This window comes from Rhinopithecus bieti, unplaced genomic scaffold (assembly GCF_001698545.2).
Source record: "Rhinopithecus bieti isolate Rb0 unplaced genomic scaffold, ASM169854v2 scaffold_28547, whole genome shotgun sequence".
Classification (NCBI taxonomy): Eukaryota; Metazoa; Chordata; class Mammalia; order Primates; family Cercopithecidae; genus Rhinopithecus; species Rhinopithecus bieti.
The window spans coordinates 4,114,357-4,138,171 of NW_016813480.1; the positions used below are offsets into that span (position 1 = coordinate 4,114,357).

The following is a 23,815-nucleotide window of genomic DNA, read 5'->3' on the forward strand; positions in this document are numbered from 1 at the left end:
TTTTTTTTTTTTTTTTTTTTCTAGCTTCAGATAGATTGATAGCCTGTAACTGGGAGAATACGGGCTTGCAGAATCCTATCTGCACCAGAACTGAACACCCAGCAGCTGGTGGCAATTCTAAACATCTCACAATGCTGGAAATGAAATCCTCCTCCAGGACTCCCTCTGACATGGGCTGTCTTACAGGAGTGTTTCACCTCTACCCCTCTCTCACCATCCCCAAGTACATTCAGTCAGTCACTAATTACAGATTCTAACTCTTACATGACTATAAATCCGGATCATAGTCCATTCCAGAGAATCTAGGAATTCAGTTCAACTTTTCTTTTTAACACCTACTATGTGGCAGAGACTTGGGACCCTAGTGGAGGTCTACCCTGTCCTAAACTGAAGTATGACAAGGGCCTCTACCTTGCACATGAACTCTAACTTGACCTCCATAGTGTTGCCTTCTCCTAAGACTCTGTTTGCTTTAAAAAAATTTTTTTTTTTTTAATATAGAGATGTGGTCTCACCACGTGGCCCAGGCTGGTTTAGAATTCCTGGCCTCACACCAGCTTTTTGCCTCAGCCTCCCAAAATTCTGGGATTACAGAAATGAGCCACCATGCCCAGCCTGTGATCTAGCTCTGTTACTCTGCTCAAAATACTTTAATTCCACACCATTATCTTTAGAATAAAGTCTTTCAGCATGGACTCCGGAGTTCAAACCCTGGAACCATTTATTAATATCTACAGGACCAGCCGGGCATGCTGGTGGCTCACACCTGTAATCCCAGCACTCTGGGAGGCTGAGGAGGGCCCGTCTCTTGAGGTCAGGAGTTCGTGACCAGCCTTGTCAACATGGTGAAACCCTGTCTATACTAAAAATACAAAAATTAGCTGGGTGTAGTGGCACGCCCCTGTAATCCCACCTACTAGGGAGGCTGAGGCAGGAGAATTGCTTGAACCTGGGAGGCAGAGGTTGCAATGAGCTGAGTTCGCACCACAGGACTCAGACCCAGAAAAAAAAAAAAATACCTAGATGACCTCAGGAATATATCTTTGTTCATCTATGCCTCAGTTCGCTAACCTATAAAATAAGAGCAATAACTTTCCTCTTCATTTTCAGGATTCTCAGGAGTAGTAGATGCTAAGTGTTTGCAGAGGGTCTGGACATCGCAACAGCTTAAGTGCTAGCATCGTGATGGCATTAGGATATCCCACCACACACTCATCCCTTGGAGCTTACTAGGCTCTGTCATCTTCCAACATTCGGCTTCATAGCACCTCATGCTGTGACTGTGTTAGTATGTGTCATAACCAGACTGGCCTTCCCACCAGATTGAGTCCTCTAGGCAGGCAAAGGCTGTGCCATTTGTGTTCACCCAACAACCTTAAACAATAGGCACTTCCTCAGTTGGGTCACAGTGAACAGCCTGGCCAGTCCTGGGAGTTGGCCTGACAAGCAGTGTGGTTACCTGTTCAACCACACTAATAAAAGCCTGTTTCGAAAAAAGATTAGGATCAAATACAAAATCGATCTTACGGAGACCTATAAGATATTTAAAAGTCCTCTCCTAAGCAGAATGCTGGGTACCAGAGGCTGGGAACAGTGGTGAGGAGGGGAGATCCAGAGGGGTTGGCTAATGGGTACAAACACACAGTAAGATAAAATAAGATCTCAAGCTCAGTAGCACAACAGGGCAACTAGAGTTAACAATCATTTATTGTATATTTCAAAATAATTAAAACGGTGGAGTTGGAATGTTCCTAACACAAAAAATATGATAAATGCTTGAGAAGATAACACCCCAATTACCCTGATCTGATCATTACACATTGTAAGGCTGTATCAAAACATCGCATTTATCCCATAAAACAGTACAACTAGTACGTATCCATAATTTAAAATAAAAAATTTTAAAAAATAAAAAAGTCTCCTCCTTTTCCCGCAACATTATCTAAACACAAGTGACACTAAACCAAAGAAAACTTCAGCTTGAGACATTTTGAAACAGAAATGTACAAACGCAAGACACCCAGTGATGAATTACAGTGAAGACTCTTGGCGGCAGATTTCAAATAAAGGAAACACAAATATGGCCACAGAAAGACCCCACTGTTTCTTCAACCTCTCTAATTACAAATATTTCAAATCTTCATGAAATGTTGGTATCAGTCCTTCATTGCACTCATTACTCATTATTTTTAAGTATTATAACTAGGTTTATATTGGCATAGGCTAATACTACAGTTACAGGTATACAGGATTATCAAGTCAGATCTAAGTGTCATCATTAAATTAATATCATTCAACATTTACTTTTTTCCCTTAAAAAAAGACTCAATCTCCTTCTATACTATTGTTAAAACTTGTTTCCATATTTGATCATTCAAAATTCATTTCTCATCAGGGTTTGAAAACATTGAGCTTAAACGTATATTCATGTGTTCATGTATCTACATAGAAACACAGATTCCCTACTATTGTTATTCTGTTTCAGAAAAAAAAAAAAAAAAAACTCGGTATCTATTCATCATGATTTTTTAAAGAGAAATTAAGAACTTAAGGTTCAATTATGTGTAAAGAGGAAAGATAATTGTGACAACCCGGGACTCCTAATTTCTCAAGCTCTAATATCTTCAAACAACACCCATCCATTAAAACAAACAAGAGTAAGGAAAAATGCACAAATGATTGACAGGCAGTTTTAACTTCGCACTTGTATATTTGTGAAAGGATTATCTTCAACTTGGTGTATTTACTTTGGTCTTTAATGATTGGTGTGGCCAAGTGGTGAAAGGACGCCACTTACTTGCTTAGTAAGAGAAAAAAATGCATGTTCTGTTTTGCTCAGATGACCCAGGTGCCAAGAATTTGATGGGATGGTTGGGGAGGGGGTGTCTGTCTGTCTCTGTCTGTCTCTGTCTGTCTGCCTCTCACACTTACAGGCCTGTCAGAAACTAAACCACTGGCGACAATTCAGCCCTGGGACTCTCACAGAGCTCAGTTAACTGGTTAACAAGAAACAACAGAAACCAAATCATTCAACAGACCCTCTCAGACTCTGCTGACCCAGTGAAGCTCTGCAGATGACAATGGCCATAAGGCGCCGACATCACCAATCAAAAAACTCAAACCAAGCACAGGCTCCCAAAGTTTGGCAACTTTAGTTAGCTCTGTCAGTCTGACCTAGCTCCTGCTGACAAAATCTACTTGTGACCCTCAATAAGACTAAACACTAAAAAAGTATAAACATTCCTCTTTGTCATTTGTTTCCTCTCTCAAGTTAAACGAGCAAGAAACAATGGGAGAGGCTTAAAACTGAGAAGCTGCAGTCTAGATGTGGCGTAGAAGCAGATGTGGCTACACCTTGCTGACTGTAATCTTGGTGCTTCCTATTCAAACTGGAGGACAGTAAAGCTCCCGGTATGGAGGGTTTCTATGGTTTTTAAAGTCATAGGCAGAATACTGGCTGTCAAAATCAGGCAAGGGAAAGCATTGATAATTCAGGGGGTGACAGATGAGGGAAAGTGTCAGATGTATGGACAGGAAAACGGATAACATAATTTTCTTTGGGACCAATTAACGTAAGAGCTGTTTTGCATATTTCAATCAGAAAGGTGTCAGTGTTGTCAGAAGTGAAATGTTTTCCTAATGAAAGCTAACATGACACGTTCTTGTATTAATGAAACACATTCTGAACGATTTCACAGGAAAGAGGAGAAAAAACACTTTCAGTGCAAATCCCATCACAAGGCAAGACTTGGGGACATGAATATGCATGACATATTCTGCATGTTTAATTAAGCTCTGTTCTTGATTTGTTTTTTTTCCGGTTTGTTTTTCTAGCAGGAAAGATACCAAATATTATGAGCTTCTACTTCAGAATTTTAGGCCACAGTGTGACCTTGTATCACCCTGTTTCATTTGGCAAGCAGTGTTGTCAAAAATGACATGCACTGATGAAGTCATCATTCATGAAAAAGGGGAAAGGAAAGAAGAACACAGGAAGAGTCCTGAGAAGTCATGCGTCTGTGAGCAATTCTGGTGTCTCACACGGGTCCCCATGTGTTGAAAGCTGCAGAGCGGATGCATGGGAGATCACACAGACCCTATTACCGTAATTCTTAGACTACTGCCAAAAGAGTAAAGGGCTTCGTTACTTCCACTGTTCAGTTTGCATCTGAGCTTCTGCAAACAAACATTAGTGTGTGGAAGGGAACTTGTGCCATGTAAATCAGGTTTCAGAACCATCAGGAAAAGTAGGCTTACTACATAAGCAAAATGATATGTTAACAATTTTATAAGCCAAAAAAAAAATCTCCGAAGAGACGTGTTCCCAATTACATAGCATATTATTATAGATCAACCCTCATTATTAAATGCCCCTTGGCAAGTATTCCCAACATGTTATCCGTGTCTGTTCACTCAGTCGCTCATAGCTGACATACAGAAGAGCTTCCCGTATTTTCAATCTTATGCTGAATATTTGTCCACATTTTTATCACATGTACTATACTGCTCCCCACCAAATTGTTTTATTATTCCAGGACATAAGACACAAAGTTGACACGCTAATTATTTTTAATTTCTGAAATAGTAACACCCAGATAGTGATGATATTTAACTTTTAGTTAGAGGGGAATCAAAACATCAGAAATCCTTAATAGTTAGAAGTTGATCTTACAGAGTAATTCATATACATTATTTGCTGCAATAGGTATTTAAGATGAGACTTGCCCTCCATTTCTAAACATGTTATCATCAAAATTAGCTTTAATTTCAAAAGGTTTCTTTTGTTTCCTAAGTTGTAAATAATTATTTAGAAACAGTTTCCTTTTCCTACTTTAGATTAATACTCAAGTGTCTACATATTCTGGCCTATTCTGGCCTCCTACAATGATTCTAGTGAGCTATTTTTTTTTTTTTTTTTTTTTTTTTTTTTTTTTTTTTTTGAGACAGTTTGCTCTTCCACCGGCAGGCTGGAGGTGCAGTGGCTCGGAGTCTCATGCTCAACTGCACAGCTCCACCTTCCCGGGGGTTCACGCCATTCTCGTGCTCAGCTCCGGAGTAGCTGGGACTACAGCCGCCCGCCACCACCCTCGCCCGGCTTAGTTTTTTTTGTATTTTAGTAAGCCGACGCGGCGTTTCACCGGTTAGCCAGGATGTCTTGATCTCCTGACCTCGTGATCCCCCGTCTCGGCCTCCACCCAAAGCTGCTGGGATTACAGGCTTGAACCACCGCGCCCCGGCCGTGAGCTATTTTAATATACTACAAAATCTGCATCAGTCTAGTTTTATTCTAGAGAAACTATGGTAAGATCTGTGGGTGGAAAAACAGTGTTTAAACTTTGGGCTTTGAGAAATTGTTTTTTTTTTTCTTCTTCAAGATGGTGCTGAAGAACTATTACATCTGATGACGCTCATCCTTAACAAAACAATGAAGCCATTTAGAACCAAATAAAATTGCTGTAATCCTTCAAATAATAACATTCATTTCAGAGCTAAATTTAAAAAAACCTATCTAAAAGTGAATTCTACATTAATTGCATGCAATCAACAAATGGGCAAATATATGCTAAGCCACAATCAAACAACCCAAGGATAGACTTACAGCCTCGACAAGTTAATAATGCTCTCTGGAACAGGATGTCAAAGTAGGAAGGTGGCTTAAAACTAAACATTCAGGATGCTGAGAAATCACATCATAAATGAAACTAAAGAAAAGTTTTATTTGTGCAAGTGATCCCTACCAATATGGAGGCCAACTAAAACACAATTGGTGGTACAATTCTAATTACTGCATCTGAACTCTGTTTTGACATAATTCTGTGTGTAGTTCACAGGCTGAAAGACACCACACACAAAATGCATAACGTTCTGATTTCCTATTGTCCATCATGCCCCATTCAGGTAAAAAAGTTAAGCTGGGGAAGAAACCAAATCAGAAGGCCAGTTCTTTTCTACATTAGGTAGTCTAAAGTTAAGACAGATGTCCACCAGGTTTTTTAATGCAGGCTGAGTGATAAGCTTAGGACAGTCTGGAAGACTGACCTGACATTGGGAATGATACACTGCCAGTGTGTTAAAATGCTGAACAGGATATACATACCTATATACATATATATACTTTCACAAAATAACCTCTAAACTGTTCCCCTTTCTTAGTGAGGCTAACACACCCCAAACAGGGGCTTGGAATCCATACTATGCTTACTAAACAGACGAGAATACGTTTGTCCCAGCAGGGACTAAGCTACTAGTCATCTCTCTCTGACTCTAAGCCAATTCATCTTACTTTCCGAGTCTAAGGCTACAAGCCCTTTTGCAAATTTCTATGTTGCTTATACTTGAATCCATTACTATTTTATATAAATCATCAAGTGTCTTTCCAACTATTCATGTAAAAATCATTGCTAACCTGACTAGCCATCAATTAGGAATAAATTAATTGCTGTGTTTTCATATAACAGAACGCCATTATGCTTTTAAAAAACACATTTATATTCAAATTTGACACAGAAACTGTGTATAACCTTTAACTTTGCATATTGTAAAAGGTGTAACCCTTCGTCCACTGAAAAGTGTTTTCACAGAAGGAGATCAAGACTTCACAACCAACTGTCAACAGTGCTAATCTCCAGTTGGGGGGATTGCGAATGCCATTTTCTTTCTTCTTGTTTATCTGCATTTTCTAACTTTTGACCAAAAAATATAAATCACTCTTACAGTTAGAAAATAAACCCAAGAAGTCTTTTAAACACTCAGTGCATGCACTCTGCCTTTTCTCTCTCCTGTTTTATATCTATGATATCACAGAAGGCTTATACATGTTTATCTTTGAATCTATCCTGAAAGATAGAAGTCTAAACATATCAGAGAAAATAAATGATGCCTTTGGAAACCCTTAATTTGCACATCCCATGGAAATCCCTGCCACGGTGTTTTCCTTTCACTCCATCTCCTGCCCAGAGACGTGAAGCCGTAAATCACATCTGCTAACGAGGCGGTGCCCAGAGGCCCCGTGTCACCTGTATTTGCTGGGGACTCCGATGGGGCCATCACTAACGTCCTCACAGGGGGAACACTAATGATTCTTTCATGACTCTTTCCCTGACGAGACAGTCACTTTTAAGATTTCTGAGTGTTCTCAAGAGGTCAAAGTCCTCTCCCCTGGTCGTCTGTGCTAGAGAAATTATCTCCGTTTGGACAAAATAAAGACCTTCAAAGAAAAGGGAAAGTGAGAAAGGGGAAGAACAGAGAACTCTTTCTTGAACATATTGAAAATGGTTTACACATTTTCCACATAATTTTTACCCCTTTGGAGAATGACAAATCCTACAAGATTTTATATTGATTTCTTGAGTAAGTCTAAACATATAAGACAGTTGAAAAATACGTTAAAAGCAAAACTTTTGTGTCAAATTGTATTATCAGTAATAAACGTGTGACAATGAATTAGCTGACACAGCCAACTGTGTGACTTAAGAGCATAGGCCCTAATATTATTCAGATAGAACATAAAATGCTGTCTCTTCCATTCCTAGCTGTGACCACAGACAAGATGATATAATTTTTCTGAGGCCTTTATTTCCTTATTTATAAAACTAAATACGATCCTGAAAAGGATAAACAAATTAAGAGACTTTAATTTCTGACTTCAATGTAATAATGTGCTTATATGGTTCAATCTCTCTGAAGGTCCCCTACATATAAAATCATGCTTGCTAACGCTGTCAAAAGGCCCTGGCACTGTGGTTCACGGCTATAATATCAGCACTTTGGGAGGAGGATGCAGGAGGATCATTTAAGCCCAGGAGTTTGAGAGCAGCCTGGGCAACATAGCGAGCCCCTAGCTCTACAAAAAAATTTTTTAAATTAACCAGGCATAGTGGCACGCTAGTCCCACCTAGTTGAGAGACTGATGCAGGAGTATCACTTGAACCCAGAAGATGAAGGCTACAGTGAGCTGTATTTGTGTTCATGGCACTGCACTCTAGACTGGGCAACAGAGCAAGACTGTCTCAAAAAAAAAAAAGTCCTAGATGTGGTTGGATGTACAGATCTGGAGCTGAAGTGAGGGGCCACGTTGGACAAGCAGATGGTGGAAGTTGCCTTCTCAACCCTGACTGCTCATTAGAATCAACAGATAACTAAGGAAAAGAGAGGTGCCATGGGGAGTTTGTAGAATTTCTAGAGTTTTGATCTTATTACTCTGAGGAAGGGCCTGGGAATCAGACTCTTTTTTCTTTCCACAAACGTTTCATTTAAAATAACACAACTTCTGCTCAAAGGATTCATTTTTTTGTAATCAACAAACATTTCATTCAAATGAGTGAACTTTCATTCAAACATTTCAGTTTTTTAATTCAACAAACATTTCATTTAAATGGATGAATTCTTTTATTCATTTACTTATATTTTACTGAGGTAAAAATAACGTAAGAAAAAATTGACCATTTTCAATTTAGTGGAATGTAGTATGGTCACAACGTTGTGCAATTATCCCCTGTAGCCTGTTCCAAAGCACTTCATCCTCCTCAAAAGGAAATCCCATACCAACCGAGCAGTCACTCGCCATTCTTCCTCCTTCCAACCCCTGGGAACCCCTAGCCTGCTTCCTGGCTCAGTGGATTTGCCTATTGTGACTATATCACAGGAATGGCATCATAATAATATGTGGTCTTTTGTGACTGGCTTCTTTCACTCAGTCTGTTTTCAAGGTATATCCACATTGTAGCACATGTCACTACTTCATTTTTTATGACTCCATAATATTCCACTGCGTGGATTCTTACGTGAGTTGTTTCCAGTTTGGGGCTACTGTGGGCAGTGCTGCTATGAACATTATGAACATGCACATACAAGTATTGTCTGAGAGCCTGTTTTTAATTCTTTTGGGTGTATACCTACCTAAGAGTAGAATTTCTGGGTCATATGGTACTTTCCAGATTTAGCTTTTCGAGGAAAATATGTTTTTAAAAAGTTCTCAGCCGGGTGCAGTGGCTCACGCCTGTAATCCCAGCACTTCATGAAACCGAGGTGGGCAGATCACGAGGTCAAGAGATCGAGACCATCCTGGCCAACATGGTGAAACGCCGTCTCTACTAAAAATACAAAAATTAGTTGGGCTTAGTGGGGCACGCCTGTGGTCCCAGTTATTCGGGAGGCCGAGGCAGGAGAATTGCCTGAACCTGGAAGGCACCACTGCACTCCAGCCTGGCGACAGAGGAATACTCTGTCTCAAAAACAAACAAACAAACAGAAATTCTCCAGATGATTCCATGTGAAGCTGGTGTGAGAAGTCACTAATGTATAAGGTGAACGAGGCCATCCTACACATTAGATGGAAGGCACATGGGGAGATGCAGAGTGGGAACATGATAGGACCAGAGGTAAAACCTTGGGAAAACAACATTTCACAGGCAGCCAGAAAGCCCATAAAGGAGACAGATAACTAAGGAGAAGAGAAAGGTGCCACAGAAGAAAAAGAGAACCCCACAAGGGAAGAACCCTCAACACCAGATGCTGAAAGGATCTGAAAATCAAGAACAAAAGGGAGTCTGCTGCATGTGGCCAGATGGAGACCCAGCTATGCTTTCTTCACTAAGGGCCAGGTTTCAAGGAATTGGGATGTATGTGAGATGCAAAGGAATAGAGGCAAATACAATAACATAGTCTCTTATTCACTACTTGCACTTATATGCCAAAGACCATGTCTCCTCTCTTTATTCATCCATGACACTAGGAATTTGCAATGTAAATGTCACAATACTTGCAAGCCCACAATAGAAACCTTGGACTGGACCAGTTTGCACTTCAACAAATGACATGGCAACATCCCTGCCAGACACAAAGTAAATTGTACTGGAGTACTGACTGTATATGACCTCTCTAGGATTTTAACCATATGGAAAATATTTGGGTACAGAAATGCATCATTAGGAAATTGTTTGATTCTAATTTCAGCAACATAGTTAACAAATTCTTGCATTCCCCTCTTTTTGCCACCTAAAATACTGTTTTAGTTTAAAGGTATTTATTTCTATACAACTTCACCAATCTCTGAATCAATATTGATAAGAACATGCTTCATGACTTCATAGGCCAGTTATTTTCTGAAAAAAAATTACTTTTGTCATTATTAGAGAAACAGGTACTCTCACAACTATTATATTTTGAAGATGAAAAGTGAAAATTAAGGTCAAATTTATGTTTGAAGCCACATATTGAATTTAGCTTAAGTTTAAATTTTCAATGAATAATAAGTATATCTGAAGTGTACAAGTACTTTTTTCTTTTATTTTTAAGTACATGTTGATTTTTTTAAAACCTTAAGTATGAGATCAGCCAGGAAATGTCTCCAAGAGCAAGAAAATAATGCACTATCCTAAATTCCCTTTTCCAATTAATACTTCCATTTTGTAGACTGTAACAGTATTTAATTTGAAATGTCCTCTTTCTGTGCCAATTCCAGTTTGAACTCCCCTGAGAAGTCTTCAAGCATACAGCCTATGAGACACACAAAGCACTGTGAAGCAGTCACAACAAGAAGGGGAAAAAGGTATGGGTGTGTGTGTGTGTGTGTGTGTGTGTGTGTGTGTGTGTATTTTAGTATCAAGCACCTGGCAAGAAAAGAGCATGTTCCTGTAAACCCTTACAGGCATTCCTGGCTCTCCCCTGAGAATCCAACAGACTCATTTTGATTTCCCTCTTAAAAACTTACAAGGTTTTAGCGTGTTTGCATTGGGTTATACAGTTTACCAGACTTTTCCACATTGTTACTTGTTTTTGTCCACCAGCAAGTCAGGGGGACGACCCCTTGATCAACAGGGCAGTGACAGCAGAAGCGGCTGACTCACCGTGACTCACGGCTCTGAGGTAGAGTAGTAACAATCTCCAGTGTGGAGACATTCATATACTCAGGTACCCACCTACTCAGCAGCTTTACAATGAAGAAATAAAGGGAAATTTATGAATAAAAGTATTTCCCCACCATTCTTTCCATCCTTCTTTCCATTTGCATAACCCTAATCTAAACTGCTCAAATATAATCCAGGAAAGCATGCACAGGATTAGTACTCTAAAAAGAGAGCTCATTCGCTATGACATCAAAAGCACAAAGGAAAAAGATAGAGAAATCGGACTTTGTCAAAATAATTTTGCTGCAAGCAATACCGTCAGGAAAGTGAAAAGGTAACCGAACGGGGCAAAAACTGCAAATCACCCATCTGATGAGAAACTTGTATCCAGAGTAGCTAAAGAACCCTGATACCTCAATAATAGAAAGATAATCCAACTTAAAAAATGGGCAAATGATTTGAATAGACATTTCTCCAAAGAAGATATACAAATGGCCAATAAACACATGAAAAAACGATCAACATCATTAATCAACAGAAAAATTCAACCCCAAACTCCAATGCAATACGACTTCACATCCACGAGACTAACTAATCAAAAAGACAGCTAGTGACAAGTGTTAGCATGGATATGGAGAAACCGGAACAATCGCACATAGACAGTGGGAACAGAAAGGGTGCAGCCACTTTGGAAAACCATCTCACAGTTCCTCAGAAGGTTAAACATGGAGTTACTGCGTGACTCAGTAACTCCACTCCTAGGTCCATACCCAGGGGAATCAAAAACCCATGTCCAAACAGAAGCTTGCACATCAATCTTCACAGTAGCATTACACACAACAGTCAAAAAGTGTGAAAAACCCAAATTCTCATACACTGAGAAATGGATAAACATGTGGTACATCTAAACAATGGAATATTACTCAGCCATGGAAAGAACGAAGTACTGACACATGCAACAACAGGGATGGATAGAAGTCAGTAAAAAAAACATCTCTTTTATGGCTCCATTCATGTGAAAATGTCCCAAACAGGCTAATTCGAGAGCCAAGTGAAGTAGATGATTGGTTGTTTGGGGTGGGGGTGAAGGAGTGGAGGAAGATGGGATTAACTGATAATGGATACAGGAGTTTCCTTATGGGGTGACGAAAATGTTCTAAAATTGGTTGTGAGGATGGTTACGTAACTTTGTGAATATACTCAAAGCCAATGAATTGCTTTCAACAGGTGAACTGTAAGGTATGTGAATTGTATCACAACCAAGCTTTTGAGGAAAAGAGAAGGAGGCCATCCTAAAACCCAGAAGCAGTGTATTTCACTTTCAGGTGCTCTGGCCGTTGCTCCCTGCACCAGGTCCCTCACAGCCGCACCAGGTCCCTCACAGCCGCACCAGGCTTCCCTCACAGCCGCACCAGGCTTCCCTCACAGCCGCACCAGGCTTCCCTCACAGCCGCACCAGGCTTCCCTCACAGCCGCACCAGGCTTCCCTCACAGCCGCACCAGGCTTCCCTCACAGCCGCACCAGGCTTCCCTCACAGCCGCACCAGGCTTCCCTCACAGCCGCACCAGGCTTCCCTCACAGCCGCACCAGGCTTCCCTCACAGGCGCACCAGGCTTCCCTCACAGGCGCACCAGGCTTCCCTCACAGGCGCACCAGGCTTCCCTCACAGCCGCACCAGGCTTCCCTCACAGGCGCACCAGGTCCCTCACAGCTGCACCAGGTCCCTCACAGGCGCACCAGGCTTCCTGACTTAAAGGTACAACAGACTCATCGTTCATTGTTTCAAACGCATTTGAATTTGTCCTCATCCCTATGGTCCCTGAATATCCTGTGGTCGCAGGCATAAAAGTGACATGCCTTTCCACTACCGATGCTCCACTAGCCAGCCCCTCCAGCTCTCTGTGACCTTTCGTGACCACTCATCTTTCTAGTGGTTTATTGCCCTTATAATTCTGTCTGACTTTCCTATTTCTATCAGAACTAGACCTCCACGTAGCCAGCAGTCAATGGAATGGAACAATACCCCACCACTGCCAATGGAAAAAAAAAAGAAAAAACCTTCCCAGACTCCATGAAGAACCTACTAAGATTTCTGGTTAGATCTTACCACAAAAATTGCTATCACATGAACCCGACCAAAGCTCCTCCTTAACTGAAAAGAAATACCCCAACAGACGTCAGAAAAGAAGCATCCAAGACCCGTAAGTCTTGGAAGTCGAGCTCAGACACGTGCAGTAAGTTGGACCCCAGTAATTTCTCGAAGGGGCTTGAGCCAGTGTTTTCCAATTTATCCCCATGGCGAATGTGACTGGAAGCCCTGGTCCTTACTCTTTTTATCTTCTCAGAAGACAATACACAAAACCAAAATGTAAAAGCCACTAACTGCCTCTGCAAAATCTGTGCACCAACAGTTAAAAATAAATTTGTACTTTTGTTTTGGCTTTTGTAGATATGAAACTTTAAACCTAGAATTCCCATGCATCCCTTTATTTCATATCAACACGGGATACAGACACAGCAGGGCGTGAACTGTGCACCGCCTGCACGTTCCTACCTGCAGCATATGACCGCTTTGCACGAGAGGGCCAAATCCAGGAAGCTCCTCCGGACTTCGAAGGAGAGCGCGTACTTCAGGGTGTGGCCATCGATGATGAGGGCCACGTCGTTTTCCTTCCCCAGCAAACTCCCAAGGTCAGTGCAGTGCTGAGTAATGGCTGCCCTTGTGGCCTGAAACAAGAGTACAGGGGAAAATCACATTTTTTGCGTGTTTAATACCAAAAACAAAATAGAATTCAAAATTAAGTTTCTTGAAATGAGAACACACTCATTCTAATATAAATATACTAACAGTTCAGCTTTGTGCATTTACACATTAAAATTTCATTGGAACGCCCTCTGGGTCTGTTTTACGGGTGCAAACATCTTCACAGTGAGATCTGTTTGAAATTTACAATAATCCACTTCTTTACACTACATACACATTATTCTTGGTGCCCCTAGAATAGAAAACTCCATATAAACAAATATGCTTTTGGGGGAAAGACAGCATTATTGGAACTTGAATGGCAAACACTAACATTTCTCAGTTTGCACAAGATAATCTTTAAAGCATCCAAAAGATATCAAGGGATATAAAAATATGACAAAATATTAATTTTGAATCCTGCTGAGATCTTTGGATTAAACCATTCTCTCCATGCATCGCCAGCGTAAGAAATAAGCTGATCATTTGTCCCACGTTATAGAAAATATCTAATCAAGTTAAACTGCCGACACCTGCCAAAACATTACTACCAGTCTTAAAAGCATCTTGGTGTAATGTCCATTATCACATGGAATTAAAGCAAGGAAACATTTTTTAGATTAAAAAAAAATGGGCTGGGCATGGTGGTTCATGCCTGTAATCCTAGCACTTTGGGAGGCCGAGATAGGAGGGACTGTTTGAGCCCAGGAGTTCAAGACCAGCTTCGGCAACATGGAGAAATCCCATCTCTATAAAAAAAAATTAAAAAATTATCCAGGCATGGTGGTGCATGTCTGCTGCATGTCTGCTGTCCCGGCTGATGTAGGAGGATAGCTTGATCCTGGAAGGTGGAGGCTGCAGTAAACCCTGATCATACGACTCCAGACTAGACAACACAGTGAGACGGTTTCTTTAAATAAAAAAAAAAAAAAAAAAAAAAAAAAAGACGTTCTTGCTTTCACAGTGATTTTATGACTATGAATAGGATATCTCACTCAAATATAAGAATGTAATTTTGGACTCATAAAAAATATAGTTTAAGTTAATCGGGAAACATAGAATTCTGCTGAAATTATTCTGTCTGGAAGATGACTATTAAGTAACATTCATATGCAATTTATTACATGATAATGTAAATTACAATCTTAAAGAAATATGTTTAATGAACAAGAATCCTTCTACCTCTAGTAATATTGAGGATCAGCTACTATTAAAAAGTGAGAAACAGGTTCCAGAAAACTGTCTTATTGTTCAGTGTTTATTCTCAACAAGTGACTTTTGACAATTTCATAAAGATTTATCTAAGAAAGATGTGGTCTAGAGCCCTGCACTGTGGTCAGATGGCCTGGGTTCTAGTCCAAGCTCTCTACTTGTTACCTCTGTGACCTTCAGCAAGATACTTAGCCTCTTTAAATTGCCATTATTCTCATGCGTAAAAGGGAGCTAAACACACTTTATAGCACTTTTCTTTTGAACAAATAAACTAATCAACATAAATTATTTAGCACGGGGCTTAGCATACAGCAAACACTCAGTAAAGCCCATTCTTCCTCCTGTTACTATTTACTCAACAAGAATTTCCCCTATCTGGGCCAGGTGAAGTGGCTCACGCCTACAATCCCAGCACTTTGGGAGGCCGAGGCAAGCGGATCACTTGATTGAGGTAAAGAATTCAAGACCAGCCTGGCCAACATGACGAAAACCCATCTCTACTAAAAATACAAAAATTAGCTGGGCATGGTGGCGCACACCTGTAATCCCAGCTACTCAAGAGACTGAGGCAGGAGAATTGATTGAACCTGGGAGGTGGAGGTTGCAGTGAGCCGAGATTGCAACACTGCATTCCAGCCTGGGTGACAGTGAGGCTCCATCTCAAAAACAAAACAAAAAACAAAACAAAACAAAAAACAAAAACAAAAGAAATTCCCCTATCAAGGAAAATACACTTCTACTTCAGGCAGTGAATACATGGCATCATTGGCATGTATTTATGCATGTATTCGATAGGCCAAAAGCAAGGCCTCTTGCACCAGTTAGCCAACTTGTGAATGCATAGGAAAAGTTCTTGAAGGAAATTAAAAGAGCTACTCCAGCGAACACACAAATGATAAGAAAGCAAAACAGCCTTATTGCTGATATGGAGAAAGTGGTCTGGAACCACAACATTCCCTTAAGCCAAAGCCTAATCCGGAGCAAGGCCCTAACTCTCTTCAACTCTATGAAGGCCGAGAGAGGTGAGGAAGTTGTGTTAAGTCTGAAGCTTAGCAGAGATTGGTTTACGAAGTTTAAAAAAGGAGCTGTCTCCATAACATAAAAGTGCAGGGTGAGGCAGTAAGTGCTGATGTAACTTCACCAGAAGGTCTAGCTAAGATAATGGATGAAGGTGGCTTTACTAAATAACAGATTTTCAGTGCAGATGAAACAGCCTTCTATTGGAAGAAGATGCCATCTAGGATTTTCATAGCTAGAGAGAAGTCAATCCCAAGCTTTAAAGTGTCAAAGGATAGGCTGACTCTTGTTAGAGGATACTGAAGTTGGTGACTTGAAGTTGAAGCCAATGCTCCCTTACCGTTCTGAAAATTTATGCTAAATCAATGCTTAGAAATGGAAAAACAAAGCCTGGCTAACACTACATCTGTTTATAGAATGGTTTACTGAATATTAAAGCCCACTGTTAAGACCTACTGCTCAGAATAAGACTCCTTTCAAAACATTACTGCTCGGTCAGAACGCACTGGGCCACCCAAAGCTCCGATGGAGATGCTGTTGATGAATGAATGTCATTTTCATGCATGCTTATCTGACATCTATTCTGCAGCCCATGGATCAAGGAGTCATTTAGAGTTTAAGTCTTATTATTTAAAAAATACATTTCATGAGGTTATGGCTACCATAGACAGTAATTCCTCTGATGGGTCTGGGCCAAGTAAATTGAAAACCTTTCAACAAGGATTCACCATTTTAGATGTCATTAAGAACACCTACGATTTATGAGAGGAGGTCAAAAGATCAACATGAACAGGAGTTTGGAAGAAGTTGATTTCAACCCTCGTGCATAACTGACAAGTTTGAGACTTCAGTGGAGGAAGTAACTGAAGATGGGGTAGAAACAACGGGAGAACCAGAATTAGCAGTGGAGTCTGAAGATGCGACAATGTGCTGCAACCTCATGATCAAACTTGAATAAACGAGGAGTTGCTTCTTATGGACGAACGAAGAAAGTGGTTTCTTGAGGTGGAATCTACTCCTGGTGAACATGCTGTGAACATTCTTGAAATGACAACAAAGGATTTAGACTATTACATAACCTTAGTTGATAAAGCAGCAGCAGTGTTTGGGATAAATGATTCCAATTTTGAAGGAAGTTCTATGGTGGATAAACGCTATCAAACAGCATCATATGCCACGGATAAATCTTTTTGAAAGGTACAGTCAACAGATGCAGCAAACTTTATTGTTGTCTGATTTTCAGAAATTGCCAAAACCACCCCAACCTTCAGCAACCACCACCTTGATCAGCCAGTAACCATCAACGTCATGGCAAGACCCTCCACCAGCAAAAGATTATGACTTGCTGAACGCTTAGGTGATCGCCAGCATATTTTTGCAAAAAGTATTTTTAAATTAAGGCACACACATTGGGTTTTTTAAAGACATAATGCTATTGCACACTTAATAGACTACAGTACAATGTAAACACAACTTTTATATGCACTGGAAAACCAAAAAAAAACAAAAAAAGATAGTGTGACTTGTTTTACTGCAGTATTTGCTTTATTGCTGTGGACTGGTACCAAATCTGCAATATCTCTGAGGTACGCCTACAACAGACAAATCATTAACAGAATAATGTTCTATGCATAAAAGTTAAATGGACTTTTATTAAAAACAAAGAAGCCAGGCATGGTGGCTCATGCCTGTAATCCCAGCACTTTTGCCGAAGAGGGAGGATCACCTGAGGCCAGGAGTTTAAGACCAGCCTGGGCAACAGAGTGAGACTCTGTCACTATAAAAAAAGGGACATATAGGCACAAAATTGGCCAGGCGTGATGGTGCAAGCCTGTAGTCCCAGCTACTCAGAAGGGTGAGGTGCAGAGGTGGCTTGAGCCCAGGAATTGGTGGCTGTGCTGAGCTATGATCATGCCACTGCAGTCCAGCAATAGCCTGTCTCTAAAATAAATAAAGAAAACTTTATACTTTTTATTGTCAATTAGCTTTGTAATTCTGAATCTCAAACAAGCATCCTGAAAACATCTATGCCTTCCTGATCTAAAACAACAGCCTGCCCTTTAGAATTTGGGTAGAGAGCAAAAAATTATCCTGATTTGGGAAAATGCCAGCTTGGCAGCCTGGGTGTGTTCACCAGGAAATTCAGGTAAGTGTGGGAAATTCTAGAGGGCGTGCCTGCTGGGGGTCAATGAATTAAGGACAGAAAAGCCGCCTGAGAAGCACGTCACCAAAGAGATGAGACAAGGTACAGAGATTTGGCCCAGGGAGAGCATCCAGGTGCTACAGTAGAGGCCCAGTCTAGTTCAGTGCCTTTTAGACCCATGGGCCTCCCCACTGGACTTATGCCTGGATCCAAGGAGGGAAAGAGTGACGAACAGAAATCTCTGAAATGTGGAGACCACTGCCTGTGGCTTTTTGTAAGAGGGCACAGCATAAATGGAGACATTGATGGTCATCTTAGGCAGGGTGCTTTCTCTACTTAGGGTTATTTCTGCAGCACACATGAGGACAGATTGGATGCCAATACATGGTTCTTCTTCCTTGGCAGGAGGAGGAGAGGGACTAGCCTGGCCAATGTGGTAAAACCCAGTCTCTACTAAAAATACAAAAAATACAAAAAAACTAGATGTGTGTGGTGGTGCATGCCTTTAATCCCAGCCACTTGGGAGGCTGAGGCAGGAGAATCACTTGAACCCAGGAGGTAGAGGTTGCAGTGAGCCAAGATTGTGCCACTGCCCTCCAACTGGGCAACAGAGCAAGACTCCATCTCCAAACAACAACAAAAACCCCAAAATTAGAGAAGTGTGGTGGCACACCTTTGTATCTCCCACTACTTGGGAGGCTGAGGTGGGAGAACCACTTGGACCTGGAAGGCAGAGGTTGCAGTGAGCCAAGATTGTGCCACTACACTCCAACCTGGGTGACAGACAAAATAAATAAATAAAATAAAAATAAATAAATAAATAAATATAAACAAAAGAGAGACAGGGCGAGGCAGATCTGAGGCACGTCTCTTTCTCTGACCTTTTTGTGGGCTATTCAGCCTTCCTGGTACATTTTGAGTTACATTTTGCTTGAAAATGACTGGTTCTCAATCCTGCTTACCCTTCCATTCTCTTCTCTCCCTGCCCTTCACCTGCTCAGACACACTCCTTTGCCTCTGGGATTGAAATTCTTTTCCTACCACTAAGAGCTCTCCAGGTCCATCCGACGCCATCCTTGACGTGTCTCCAGCCTCTGCTTTGAGTTTAATTCCTGCACTTTCCATGCCCACTTGGCAATAATCTTTGATCAAACCCAGATGAGCTGGGTTCACCACACACATGTGGTGGAATATAGGTCCCTTCTGTGCAGTTCTCAAGCGAGCCAGTCGAAGGTATTACTATCACAAACAGTTCCTTATTCTCAAATGGACTATGATTCAAGAGTCTATTTGTAAGGTAGTTATTGGGCACTTAGAATCCATTTTCCCAGAGGAACGATGTTACAAATTATGGTTGGATCCCACGGCCTGTTAATGCCTGTTTAGTCCAGTTGCTAAAATTTATACTACGCTCTTATTTTAATAAAAAGCCAATTACTGAAAGTTACAATGGACTTAACTGTTATAAGGGGCATAGAAAGTCGGGGCTGGAGGTTTCATATCCAGAAAGATAAAAACTATTCCAAAATCCTCAGTTAGAATTTGCTTTTAGGTGTTAATATTAAACTGTCTATTTCTAGCTTTTGGTGCATGTTCTACAATTGTATTTTCCTTCACAATTAAACACACACACAATTTAATGTTGAAAGTGAGTGACTGTTACTGACAACTGTTCCCTACCTTTTTCCCCAGTTTTGTTCTCCTGTGAACCTCACATTTCTTAGCAAGGTCAGCATTGCCTTTGCATTCCCAGCTTATAAATTAAAATTATGTTATCACTACAGACAGTACCACCTTCCAATCTCAGGAGATGTCGTGCCTCTGCTGATTCCTAGAGGATCCTCAGAGGTTCATCTGGTGAACCCTGAAAGACAGTGGAAGTGCAGCCCTGCTCAACCTAGGGGTACATAGGATCCAAAAGGTGGTTCCACTGTTAATCACTTTGGATTTAATAAACAAGCCAGGACAGATGAAAATTTCTAGAACCTAGATGCATTTCTACCAATTTGCAGACGGCACGAGTCTCTCTTCAAAACTGAATGGTTCCAGCACCACTGAAATCTGCACAGGCAGGAGCCGTCTTCCTCCGTCAGCTCGGCAGGGCCATGAGGGATTTCCAGACACCATGGAGCAGCAGCTGCTGCAGCCCTTACTTTGATGTCCTGTAAATTCCAGTGGGCTCAGAGCTGACCATGCCCAAAGCAGAAGGTTCAAGTTTCATTAGCAGCACTTCAACCACACCATGCTTAGCCTTCGAGTTCCAGGGCAGACTCCCTTCTCCTGAATTAATTGGGCTATTGAGTATCTAATGATGATGCTCTTTCTTTATCCCACACATTCAATGTTTTTTCTTCCCCTCCATGAATCTCTTTTTCCTGTCCCCTGACGACCATCACCTGTGTCTTTTCTCACCATCGCCTTCCCCCATTCTTCAGATCATTCCCTGCCCAGCCTCCCACACCCAGTGCAGCTGCACTCACCATTTTCCTGCCACTTTCATGTTCTTTTTACTATCACGTTCAATTCCAACATAATCACACCTCTTTCTTGACAGCACTAATACTCTCAATGCTTTTGTATTTATAGAACTTAATGAGAGTAAATGGTAAAATTCAAAGCACAAATATAGCAAATCCACTCTGGGCTAACAAAAGCTGCCAAGGCTGAAGCCGAAGTAATTACATAAGGCCTCCACTCTGGCAGCTGCTGGTGGCAGGTAAAGCCTGTACCTTTTTGCTCTGAATATTGCTTTGTTCCAATCTAGGAATACCCCTAAATTTAAAGTCCATAAGTAGATAAGAGAAATTTCTGTTAAACATATAACATTTCAAGGACTACCTATAATACCAATAATTCAAAGGAAGACAGGATGATATCTCACAGGCATTAAGCAAACATTTTCAAGAGATGTTTGGCTTCTCACCTGCAAGCACCCAGGTGCCAGTCTGGTACCCTCGGGTTATCTCTTCTCACTTACTCCATGACACGTTTCTCTACACTGGCCATCCCTACCTCCCACAAAATATTTCTATTTCCAAAAACAAAAAAACAAAAAACAAACCAAAAAAACTCTTATCCTCAGAATAAGCCAACCCAATTTATTGAATTCACACTAGCATGCAAGCCTCTACAGAAATACTCTTCTGTTAATCAGCTTTATTAAGATACAACTGACATACAGAAAAGCTGACCCATTTTAAGCACACGATTCAACAAGTTTTGCCAAAGGTAGAGTCAGGTAACCCCGGCCACAACCAAGATACGGAACCCTTTCATCATCGCCCAAGTTCCCTCCTTCCATGCTGCACACAAGTCCCTTCCTGCACCCCAGGCTCTGCTGACCTTTCGTCTACCTCTTTTCACTACGGTTTGACCTCTTCTGGAATGTTACATAAACAGAATCACAGTTTCCAGTCTTTTCTGTGTGGCCTGTTCACTTAGCCTGATGCTTTCAGATTCATCCAATATTAATGCACATGTCAACAGTTTATTCTTTCTGTTGCCAAGCAGTATTCCAATGTATGGACACAGCACAACATGTTTCGGTGTTCACCCATTATTGGACATTTGGATTGTTTCCACTTGGAGGATATTATGAATAATTCTTCTATGAATCTATGTGACTAGTCTCTGTGTAGACTTATGTTTGTATTTCTCTTGGGTAGAAACCCAAGATGGGAGTTACCCAGTCATACCACACATACAGACACACACAGATCAAGTGCATATTTAACCTCCCAGAAACTGTAAGGCTGTTTTCCAAAGTGCCTGAGTCACTGTGGGTTCCCAGGTGAGCTCACAGGTGAGCTCTGCCACGAGTCCATGCTCACCAACACCTGCAAGCTGAGTCTCCTTAATTTTAGCCTTCCAGTGGGTGCATAGTATTAGATTTAGTAGTTCTAATTTGCATTTCCCAAATAACCAATGGTGTGTTGAAGACCTTTTAAATGCTTAATGAATGAACCGAATTTCTGTTTGCTGAGATTTCAAGACACATACAGTGGGACGATTCAAGAACACCAGGGACGGCCGGGCGCGGTGGCTCACACCTGTAATCCCAGCACTTTGGGAGGCCGAGGCCAGTGGATCACGAGGTCAAGCAATGGAGACCATCCTGGCTAATACAGTGAAACCCCATCTCTACTTAAAAAAAAAAAAAAATACATAAAATTAGCCGGGCGTGGTGGCGGGAGCCTATAGTCCCAGCTACGCAGGAGGCTGAGGCAGGAGAATGGCAAGGAGGCGGAGCTTGCAGTGAGCGGAGATCACGCCACTGCACTCCAGCCTGGGCAACAGAGCAAGACTCCATCTTAAAAAAAAAAAAAAAAAGAACACCAGGGACATACTGTGTGCATGAACTTGCCTTGTCTAAGAAGCTCGCTCACAGGGTAGCTGAGATACACTAATTTTAGTTTCTTTCTTTAAAAAAAAAAAAAAGTCACAAATTTCTTAAAAACCCACATTTTCCTGATAAAGCATCCCAGGCAGTGTTAGAGGACAGACTGAGGAAGTGAGATGCGTAAACTGGCCATGCTGTTAATGAACAAGTGTCATTTATAAGAAAGAGACTATTTATGTACTCGGCCTCCAGAGCCTAGAAAGTTTGAACACTATTCATTACTACTATTTACTGAAAGAAAATTTGACTAACAGTGTGACAGGGCTGAAATCATTCAGGTAAAAAAAAAAAAAACTCTGAAGATATTTCCTGTTTTCATTTCTCAAAAGGTATTAAATAGCAACCCTTAATACACTTATTCTTTTCCCCAAACTAAATTTTATTTTAATACCAGGAATCCTCTTATATGCTAAATAAACAAATCATTGAATAGCTCTGTACAGTAATCTCTTAAAATAAGGCATTTGTTTTAAGAAGCATTTACTACTTGACTGTGGATCCTTTTTGTAGTTTTTAGAACATGGAATTCGCCTTAAAATAGATGGTTTTTTTCTATAAGAAAATTATTTCAAAGTGGGATCTTCCTACAAGAAGAATGTGAAATCAGCATTTGCAAGCCACCACTCAGCTGTGTATCAAATGACCTCCACAATCCCACGGAACAGTTGCTTGTCACACCATTTGCCCAGAGTGGATCTCTGGAAGTCACTGTCTACTTCAGGGACACAATGAATCACTGCCACATTTAATATCATCACTCTAACTAGGAATAGTTTTACTATGAACATAACAACCTTCGCTTAATTAATTGCCCGACCTTTGAGGATTAACATTTTCAACTTTAACATATTAATGATACGGCTGTTCCGCTTACTATTTCTAAAGTCTCCTTGATAATTGGGAAAATTATCAAGTGCCCAAGCAGAACACAACGGGGATTACATTTACAAACTAAAAATGAAACTACTGGATAAATTATTTTCTAGACAACTTAAGTTTACAAAGAGCGTTTTTAATAACTATGTGATTAAGTATATCAGGTAAATTTTACTAAAGGAAGATAAAGGGTTATTGATGTCATTAAGTTCTTTATTTGGCTCGCAGTGACAAATGTTGATATATGTTCCACCAACATAAGCAGCACGTAAGTGGTGCAGTCGTTACAATTCTTGAACTCATTATCTGCTTTAAGATAAAACCAGTTTCTTAAAAGACATGCTAAAACTTTTAAAGCAAACCTCACAGATGCTGTATAAGAAAATGAACATGTTAATCTCAATTATTTAACTTCCTGACTCCTGGAGATTTAAACTTATAACTTCAATATTTTGAAGACACAGTCACCACACTTACTGTCTCCAAGGTCTCTGACTCTTTTAGCAAATATAATGTGCCCAGGCTGTATTTAGTCTTGTGCAAACAGCAAATGAAAACAGTGACAAATTCTGAAAGA

The 23,815-nt window shown here is 40.7% G+C and overlaps 1 protein-coding gene across 1 annotated transcript in view; it reads right to left on the minus strand.

Annotated features, from left to right (window-relative positions):
• Positions 1-19,037, minus strand: part of LOC108512908 (phospholipid-transporting ATPase IB-like) — a 346,886-nt gene extending 327,849 nt beyond the window's left edge. Inside the window, exons 1-2 of the mRNA XM_017848466.1 lie at positions 18,926-19,037; positions 13,403-13,580 (exon numbers count right to left, since the gene is read on the minus strand). Of these exons, the coding sequence (XP_017703955.1) occupies positions 13,403-13,580; positions 18,926-19,037 (290 nt within the window). The remainder of the gene's footprint in view (positions 1-13,402; positions 13,581-18,925) is intronic.
• Between the last annotated feature and the right edge of the window lie 4,778 nt (positions 19,038-23,815).